This window comes from Rosa chinensis, chromosome 3 (genome assembly GCF_002994745.2).
Source record: "Rosa chinensis cultivar Old Blush chromosome 3, RchiOBHm-V2, whole genome shotgun sequence".
NCBI classification, from domain to species: Eukaryota; Viridiplantae; Streptophyta; class Magnoliopsida; order Rosales; family Rosaceae; genus Rosa; species Rosa chinensis.
The window spans coordinates 26,644,415-26,654,112 of NC_037090.1; the positions used below are offsets into that span (position 1 = coordinate 26,644,415).

A 9,698-nucleotide genomic window follows, 5' to 3' on the forward strand; every position below is an offset into this window, starting at 1 on the left:
TCTTCTGGTCTTTTTTTTTTCTTTGTTCTGTTCTTCCTCCTCCTAATCTGCAGGTGGCGGGGCAGAAAACTGTAGGCAGCAGCTTCGGGCACGGCAGGGACGCTGGGCTGCGGTGGCACGGCAAGGAGCTGCGGGCTGGAGCGCAGGGCTGCAAGCTGTGTGCATAGAGGTGTGCAGATGTGCGGCAGGATGCTGGGGAAGCAGGGGCTGCAGTAGGAGGCAGCAGGTGCGCATGGCAGGACCACAAGGCAGGGGACGCTGGCAGGTTGGTGCAGGGGCAGCAGGGGCTGTGGCTGCGGTGGTTGAGGCTAGGGCTGCAAGTAGGGGTTTCGGCAGCTTTAGGTTTTAGGGTTTTTTTTTTTTTTTTTTTTTTTTTTTTCTTCGGCTAGGGTTAGAACTCGTGCTGACAACGTGTTGTAGGAGAATTGTAATTGTGTGTTATCATTGATAATAGGAGCCCTTTAAATAGGGAGTTACAAGGTATCCAAAAGGTAATAGAATCCGATTACAATTGAATACCTAAAACACATTCCTATTACAACTCTAAACCCTAGTTTGTAGAGGCACACATTATGTCGATATCCTTCAACACTTTTTTCTTTTTTAGGAGCAAATTTTTCATGTTGGGTAAAGCAAAATGAAGCTATAAAGGTTACTCTTAGCTCTAACATATGATACGGTAAAATTGACTTGTTGTTTTAAATTTGATATTTGGCTAATCTTAGCTCCAACCAATATGTCAAAAAAAAAAAATTCTTTCTCTAGGTGAACAGTGAATTAACATTGGAAAATAGAGAAGTTAAATTTAACATATGAAAGGAAATGTCTTTTGCCATGTCAGAATAAAGAATTGACATATAGGTTGGAGAAATATAATATTTTTTTTTTGAACGAAATAGGTCAGCCCTTTCATTAGATTCAGCAAGCAGTACAAAAACGAAACACCCCTATGGGGTCAACAAAAAGCAATCGAGATATCTTTTAAATAGCAAGTCCAACATAGGTCAAAAGTAGTTGTTGGACTTGCCATGTAAAAGATATCTCTATTGAAGACGCTCTGTCATAATTTTTTTTTGTCATTTTTATTATGTGAGATTATCCCTTGTAAGTATTTTCTGCGGCCATATTGCTTTCCATGTTTCAGAGGTTAATTTAATAACAACAATATTTTCCCATCAAAGCCTCCATACAACATTTGATGTAATTTGCATTTGCACCTCATTTCAATTAACAGTTGAAGCGCTCCGCACTGGATGTGTCTTCTTCCCTTATAATATGGGAAATGTCACATGCTGTGGTCTGTTAGATGGATCTGAGTCATCTTACTTATTTTCTTGTCCGGAAGACTCCAAACTTGTGGGTCTTAAGTCTTAACATATTATCACATCGCTCGAACTTGAAGATCAAGTTATTTCAACATCAAAATTAGTTTAGACTTGGTTCTAGTTGTTCTACGGTTTCGGTGCCGTAAACATTTACTTTTCAGTACTAATATTCTAGACAAGTGTGATAAACATTATAGTGATCGAGTCTTAGGAACTAACCTGCTATGAAGGTCTCATAAGGTATTAAAATTATAATTGCTTAGGATATGCTAATCACCTACCTACCTGTTAGATTTTTAGAAAATTATTGTTGGTGTCGTCGGTTCAGTGGTTGGTTCGGTTTAATGAGAAGGGCATTGTCATTTTGTTGCAGCTGAATTTCTTGCATGTTAAAACAAATCGAGTACAAATGACGATTGTTATCATATCCATAACATTAGATGATGAGACTCATAATTGCTTAGTGCCTACAACATTTTAAGTAATACTTGTTAGGGCCACACACTCATTTTACCCTTATTGGTTTGAGTCTTTTTTTCCTTCCCCGTTTTAGTGTACGAACTCTATTTTCTTTACTCATGCTTTTCATTTTTTTTCATGTTTGTTGTTTGGTAATATTCATCAAAAGATTATTGTCGTGCAATGATTTTCTTTGGTCTGCAGCAAATTTTGTATTTTGATCTTTTTCTTTTTGTGCTAATGATGAAAGTATTTTCTTGCATGTATACCATATATTTTATGATTATAACATGAACAAAATGATCGTAATTTTATGTTGCTAATTAATACTTTAGTGAATTAGCGTGCATTGTTGTTGGGTTTTTTTATGGTGGAATGACGCTCCTCCTTTTATTAATGATATGTGTGCTCAAGACATGCGACATTTCGTTTGTATCTAAATAAGTTTTTTAGTTTAAAATGAAGAGATTCAGAACACCGACGTGTATATAAATTAATACTAATGAATAACTAGATTACTGCACACTATAAATATCGATCAAGGAGTGAGATCACCTAATAGGTAGTAGATGTTTAGTTTATTAAAACCAAAAGCTAATATGTATTATAATTAATTGAAAATATAAGAAAAAAATTAAACATATAATAAATACTTATGAATAAAAATTTATTTTCTAAATATTTAATATGTTCTAATTTTTTTTTTTTTTTTTTAGCTTGACTGGCGCCTAGCGCCTACACAGAGAAGGAGCTTAGACGGCAGCCCACTGAGATGTCAGATTTCTAGAACCCTAGTTCGGGGTACAAGTAATAACTTCCCAAAAAAGAAATTAATCAGCCATAAATCGAAAATAAGTTAAAGATGGCGATGGACCCAAAAGGGTTTTAAACCAGTCAAAAAGTCATAGGATGTGACATTAAAAAAAAACAGTCACATCCTCTCCCCTCTCGCTCTCTCCAATTTAACACCTAGATTTAGATTTCTGATATCCAAGAAGAGCCACTGACATGGGGTAATTTGGGTACACCAGCAAGCAAGTAAAACTTAGAAACGACGACGACCACGCGGTAACGTAAAACCGGCAATACCCGGTCACTTCCCGCCACCGACAACCCACCTTCATTACCTGTCCGTACTCTCTTGCAGAGAACCCCCCCGGTTCCCTTTTTAAATAGCCCTCATTCCCGCACTCATTATTCAACACTGCCTCTCTCTCTCTCTCTCATAAAGCTCATTATTGTTGGTGCATTCACACACCTCTCGATATAGAGAGAGAAAGAAACGCAGAAAGTTGATAATTGCTAACGAATCCCAAGCAACGACGACGCTGAACCGAAAGGCCTTCGGTAAGTAGTACGTACAATTTCTGGCGTCAGTTACAGCTTTTTCTCTACCGCTCGATGCTGTTCTTTTCCCGCTCCAACGACGCGTCGTTTTAGCCTAGATCTCGTCGCTTTAGCTTTTCTCGACGTCTTGTTGTGACTCTTGTCTCTGTCTTGATCGAGCTCCATATTTTCCAGGTTCGGTTTCTCCAGTTCCGGGCATTTCCTCACTCTTTCTCGCTGTTTTTTTGGCTTTTCCATGCAGTCGCGGCCAACGGCGCGTGAGCTTTTTCGGTTGGATACGCCGTCGTTTTAGCTCCGATTGCGACATTGCGTTGGATTTCCGGCTCTGTTTTTCCGACGCGGTAAGTTTGTTAAAAGCTTTTCTTTTTCCTTCAGTATACTTCGACTTTTTTGTACGGTATCCGTCTCGCCACGTCAGCGGTTGGTGATACCTACGGTGCATATTACTCCTTAGGATGAATGAACCAGTGTTGTGATCATACATGGCCATCCTGTATGAGTTGAACTGTGATTGCAGATTTGGAAAACTCGGATCTCAGCTTAGTTTAATGAATTTCCATTTGTGTTAACTGTTATGATTAAATAATCAATTCAACCTACTTTCCCTTTGTTTATTATAATTTTATCGATTTGATGCTTTTTTGGTGGAATCGATTTGATTCTTTGTACTTGATGGCGTCCTATTGGTTGGTTGAAATTAAAGAAAAGAGAGATATTAAATTGATTTATGATTTTGTTGGACTGTATGGTGTTTAGCTGTAGCCAGTTGCTAGAGTGAGATGTGTATATTCATAGTGTGCAATTTATTCTATACTGATGGGGACGTAGAATATGATAGATTTGTGCTCTAATTCGTAGTGCTGGACCCTCCAAGCCATTTTCTGCTCTGTTCCGTAATTTTCGTTTCATGTTGGAATTCAATTGATTCCCAAAATTGACATAGTTCATCCCACAGCCTTTTTCAACGAGTTTGAGATGTTATGACTTATGATTGTGTTGTTTTTGAAATGTAGTGCTTCCTAATTCCATATGATTTTAACCCAACTGATTGAATTTGACTGAAGATGCACGTGTCTTAAATGCCAACACATTTTGATCATAGCATTAGCATTATTGTAGCATTGATTGAAATATTGGTTAGGATTTTGCTCTCCTGAGTTGAGTGGGTGAACCAACTCTGTTTTGCCTTTAGTGCATAATTTTTTTTGTTTGTATTTTCTGATTTTGAGATCAGAAGATAATTGAGACAGGATAGGAAATGCTGTCATGACTGTAATTGGTCTTCACAATTCGGTTAGGACAAAGTTTTATGTCGAAACTGTGTTACATTTTCCAGTTAATGACACAGAATAATGTCTTATTGCAGGCTTGCTTAAGGTAATTTTGCATAAGGAAAGGCCCTGAATAAGTTTCCACCATTTTTGAGGAGTCACTTCATAAAAGGTAGTGGCAGTCCCTTGCTTTATGCATCCATTGTTGCCTTGGCTCTATTTTCTTCTCTGCTGCTCTCTTTCTTTTCCGTCTGAGTCTTAAAAATAACAGCCTTACTCAGATATTAATTGTTTTTCATTCCTCCCTGTCACAGTTTCTTCATCTGATTGTTGTAGTTGGAGGAAGTAGAAATTTTTTAAGCATGAAGGAGGTTGACAAAAGGAAAACTACTAATACTAAAACCACCAAGCGCTCCGGAAGAACTGAAAGGAGAGACCATAAGCTGAACCAAGGGAATACTGGCAAGACTCTGAATGGAAAAGGAACTGAATCTAAAGAGTCTCATGCTAGAACAGGCCCCGGTGCTTTAGTAAGTGATTTAAACATGGGTACAGAGGCCTCGGAAGTTAATGAAAATGTGGTCATACATTATGTGGATGATGTGAAGAAGTTTGTGGAGGCGCCTCATGATTTAAAAGCCAACCCAATGATTTCCATAGAGAACAATGATGAAGATTCAGATGGTCATTCTAGTGATTTGGAAAAAGAAACAAAGCAGGGGAAAGAAGAGGCGTCAGATTGTGAGACCATAAAGGATTCAGTATCATCTCAAGGAGAATCGACTACCTCTGCGGATGACATAGTAGAAAGCCCTCCAAGGGTTCCCAAAATTATTGGAAGAAAAGATTCCTCAGACAGCTCTCATGGATCCAGGGAGAGATCTGGTCATGACTCTAGTAACTCAAAATCCAAGGATCACACTCTCAAACAATCCACTACGATACAGAAAGGGCCATCTAGGAATGATTCTGGCAATATGGAAATTCCCATAAAACCTTCATCAGAATCATCCGAGGAGGTTGATCACAAGGCTGTCAAAGAAATAGAAGGAAGTGATATTGTTGATAGGTCTTCAAATGGTGCCCAGAGTGTTCAAAGTGACAATCAAACGATAGATGCAGAAGAAATTGATGAACAAGAGGATGTTACAGCTTTGGAACAGAAGGTTGAAGAAATGGAAATGAGAATTCAGAAACTTGAAGAAGAACTGCGAGAAGTTGCTGCTCTTGAAATTTCCCTATATTCTGTGGTACCGGAGCATGGGAGCTCCGCACATAAAGTGCACACACCAGCCCGGCGCATTTCTCGACTTTATATTCATGCTTGCAAGCATTGGACTCAGGACAAGCGAGCCACAATTGCTAAGAACACTGTATCGGGGCTTGTTCTAATTGCAAAGTCCTGTGGTAATGATGTTGCCAGGTAAATGTTATCATGTTGTAGTCAAAGTGTTGCAAATTGTTGTAATTTCTGCAAACTAACTTTTCTTTTTCCTTTTGTATATTAAGGTTGACCTTCTGGTTATCCAATACTGTTGTGCTTAGGGAGATCATATCTCAAGCATTTGGCAGTTCACGTCACTCAAGTCCTTTTTCTAAGTTTGAGTCTAATAGAACTAGCACGAGAAATGATGTGAAGTCTGCAGCACTGAGATGGAGGGGTAGTTCTGGTAGTAAACAAATGAATGGCCTCATGCAGTTTGCCGATGACTGGCAAGAGACAGGAACCTTCACAGCGGCATTAGAAAGAGTTGAATCCTGGATTTTTACTCGGCTAGTTGAGTCCGTGTGGTGGCAGGTAAATCTATATAACTAAGTATGAAATATATAATTGATTACTACAGCTGAACTATGGTGTTTGTTTGATTGAGACAACCAGAGTACAGTCATTTTTTATTTCCAATCAACATATGACGTATGTTGTCAAGGGATATGAGTGCTCTTTTGTTTAGCTGATTGAAATCTTATATTTTTAGGCTTTGGCTCCGCATATGCAATCTCCAGTCGAGTATTCATCAAATAATAAGATAGCAAGGTTCTTGGGACCTGCCCTCGGTGATCAGAACCAAGGCAGCTTTTCTGTTAACCTGTGGAAAAATGCTTTCCAGGATGCTTCTCAACGACTCTGTCCTGTTCGAGCCGGGGGACACCAGTGTGGCTGCTTGCCTGTGTTGGGGAGAATGGTATGGAATCCTCAAATGTCTACCTAAGCTTCCCCTGTAGCATAAATGTTCATCGCAGACATTGAACATTAATCTTAACCAGTTTGTTAAACTTTCTAAGCTTTCCAGTTGCTTTGGAGGTTTAATCAAGTATAATTTTTCTTTTAGGTCATGGGGCAATGTGTTGCCAGGCTAGATGTTGCAATGTTCAATGCTATTCTGCGTGAGTCAGTACATGAGATTCCTACTGATCCAGTGTCAGATCCCATTCTTGATTCCCGGGTTCTACCTATTCCTGCTGGTGATTTGAGTTTTGGATCTGGTGCACAACTAAAGAATTCTGTACGTAGTTTACACTTTCTATTTTTATTCTTTTTAGACCTGATATATTCAATTTTAATCGTGTGCATAGCTGAGAAAACCTTTGTTTTAAGTTGGCATTTCATCCTTTTGAAAAACTAGGAATCTCGGGATTGCCTTGCCCTTACCTAAAAACACCATGACTTTTGGTTATTATGATGCATCTTTAATCAAGTGCCACTAAAGGCACACTAGTTATTGGTAAACCACACATGTCAACGGTCACTTGCCTGTTTGTTTAACTAGAATCAAGAGTATTGATAAAACTAGCTCTCTTGATTTATTGATCTCCTTGTGATATACGTAATCCTTGGGTATAATGTGAAAAAATCATGATTGCAAGTGTTAAAAAGTTGAGGAGGCTGCTTTCATGCAGGTTGGAAATTGGTCTAGATGGCTAAGTGATATGTTTGGCATGGATGCTGATGATTCTCTGCCCGGAAGTGAGGACGATGAAAAGCAGAGTGGAGATGGTGAACCAAAATCCTTCCTTCTTCTCAATGCCTTGAGTGATCTTCTGATGCTTCCAAAAGACATGCTTATGGACCGCTCGATCAGAAAGGAGGTATTTGCGACCACTCAACTTTTATACTTCGTTCTATACCTTATTTCCCCCTTTTCTGGGCTGCTGATTAAAATTTGATTTTGTTATGTTCACTAGGTTTGCCCATCAATTAGTCTTCCATTAGTTAAGCGAATACTTTGTAACTTCACTCCGGATGAGTTCTGTCCAGATGCTGTTCCAGGAGCTGTATTAGAGGCACTGAATGCTGAGGTATGAATAGTTTCAACTGCCCCTTGGTTACCTTACAAAGCTTACTATTCCATTCCCAAATGAACCTGTGCCATTAATGCTGGATGATTTTGAAACATTTGTGGAAGTTTTCACTGCCACTTGTTTAAATCATGAACGAATGACAGTTGTATGTTAGTTCTAAACCAACTGGATTGTAGAGATGCTTTGTGACTTGAAAGACCAAACATTCCCTATAGTAAAAGCTTAATGAATTGTTTCATTATTTGTTTAGAGTATTGTGGAGCGGAGATTGTCTGGAGAATCAGGGAGAAGCTTCCCTTATACAGCTGCACCAGTTGTGTACAACCCTCCTTCCTCAGTTGATGTGTCAGAGAAAGTTTCAGAAGTAGGAGAGAGATCTCCATTGGAAAGGAATGTGTCGGCTGTACAAAGAAAGGGATATACAAGTGATGAAGAACTAGAGGAGCTGGACTCCCCCCTTACAGCCATCATTGACAAATTACCATCATCTCCAGCTTTCATAACAAATGGGAACGGAAATGGAAAACATGAAGAAACAGGTCATGCCTGCATGAATGCAAGGTATGATCTCCTTCGCGAGGTCTGGTCTGCGTAAAAGAATTATGGAGATGTATACCTATAGTTTTCCTTATACTGTGAAATTATGGAGAAAACTAAACAGTAAACAGAGATGTAAATAATATGAAAGGCCAATATCAAGACAATTCAGCGATTCTGTAATGCGGCCATAGGTTAAATCCATTAGCACTATTATTTTTCGTTATAACGAATTTTGTTATTATATATGTTGATACCAGCTATGTGTTTAGTAGAAACACCACAAGTACTCGGCCATTAATATTACCAATTTTGGTACGTCCACATTTAGCACATTAGAAAGAAGAAGGGGTGACAAACCCAAACCTAACAATATATATACATACCGATAGCAAATATAACAGAGCACAGACTCATGGTACCGCTAACAATACGAAGTGGGACGCGTTCCTGTCACTCAACTTGAAGTGAGAGTGGTACCTCAACTACGACTCCCGATAGTATCCCTAATGTTAAAACACCACATGGGAGAAACACTCCCGGTTACTCTAATAAACATGTACCGGTACCTTCAGGCACGAGAACGAGACAATTACCCCAACTCACCTGGAGCAACAGCTTCATAGCAGCACACATGACGACCTGCCAAGCGGGACCCGATCCAGACCCCTCTTACATGGGGACTTGGGGGACTACTAGGGGGACTAGTCATCCCGGTGGAGAAACTCCCGCCAGATATCTAGCGCCAGATATCTAGCGAGTACTTGCGCCGTTTCTACTTAAGAAACAAACTCCCCATCCAAGAGAACTTGACCGGGGACTTGGGAGACTTGTTGATACCAGCTATGTGTTAGAGTAGAAACACCCCAAGAACTCGGCCATTAAACCAGGCGGGCCTGACATTACCAACTTTGGTAAGTTCACATTGGAAAGGGGAAAGGGTGACAAGCCCAAACCTAACACTATATATCATGTCTTTTCTCTCATTCAAGGTAAGCCACTACTCTCTCTACTCCTACTTTGTAAATACTCTTATAGATATTTGACTTTGGCATCAGACAGTTGTAGGCCTCTGACCTTTATTCATGGTTGACAGGTTACGGAGCTGGAAGATAGTTCGCTCTCTCGGTGATTCTCAGTTCCCTTGCCAGAATCCGCAGAAACAATATAGTTTGCGAGAGCAGAACATACACAAGCAACAACTATCAATTAGGTAGAAAAGCAAATGGTCTTACGGACTCGATATTGACTCTAAGAAACTCATGAACATCCATAACTAATAATAATGCTATCAGCTTAACAGGACTCTGCATTTCATCATCAGAACTACTTCAGTATGGCCCCTGCTTGCTTCTAGTCGCGACCAGCAATACTAATCTAACTGTAGCATATATGTGGAGCTAGCTAGTCAGGCGGGGAATGTGGCTGCCATCGCAATGGGTGTCGTAATCAAAGATTC

The 9,698-nt window shown here is 39.6% G+C and overlaps 1 protein-coding gene across 2 annotated transcripts; it reads left to right on the forward strand.

Annotated features, from left to right (window-relative positions):
* Positions 1 to 2,971: 2,971 nt before the first annotated feature.
* Positions 2,972 to 8,468, forward strand: LOC112192820. Of its 2 annotated transcripts, none has more exons than XM_024332700.2 (10): positions 2,972 to 3,131; positions 3,373 to 3,472; positions 4,498 to 4,574; positions 4,717 to 5,825; positions 5,912 to 6,200; positions 6,379 to 6,585; positions 6,733 to 6,906; positions 7,301 to 7,489; positions 7,586 to 7,699; positions 7,953 to 8,468. In XM_024332700.2, exons 4-10 carry the CDS (start codon positions 4,765 to 4,767, stop codon positions 8,295 to 8,297), a joined length of 2,379 nt encoding a protein of 792 aa, XP_024188468.1. In that variant the 5' UTR covers positions 2,972 to 3,131; positions 3,373 to 3,472; positions 4,498 to 4,574; positions 4,717 to 4,764; the 3' UTR covers positions 8,298 to 8,468. The 2 variants fall into 2 exon arrangements, with proteins under 2 accessions (XP_024188468.1, XP_024188469.1); XM_024332701.2 differs by having other exon boundaries at positions 2,973 to 3,131; positions 3,306 to 3,472.
* Positions 8,469 to 9,698: the final 1,230 nt, after the last annotated feature.

Bases quoted from the DNA above. Each gene is read 5' to 3' on its own strand.
- LOC112192820 (XM_024332700.2), top strand. From the start codon at position 4,765: ATGAAGGAGGTTGACAAAAGGAAAACTACTAATACTAAAACCACCAAG. The intron at 6,586-6,732 runs GTATGGAATCCT...TTTTTCTTTTAG, and splicing joins TGCCTGTGTTGGGGAGAATG to GTCATGGGGCAATGTGTTGC. The intron at 7,490-7,585 runs GTATTTGCGACC...TATGTTCACTAG, and splicing joins ACCGCTCGATCAGAAAGGAG to GTTTGCCCATCAATTAGTCT.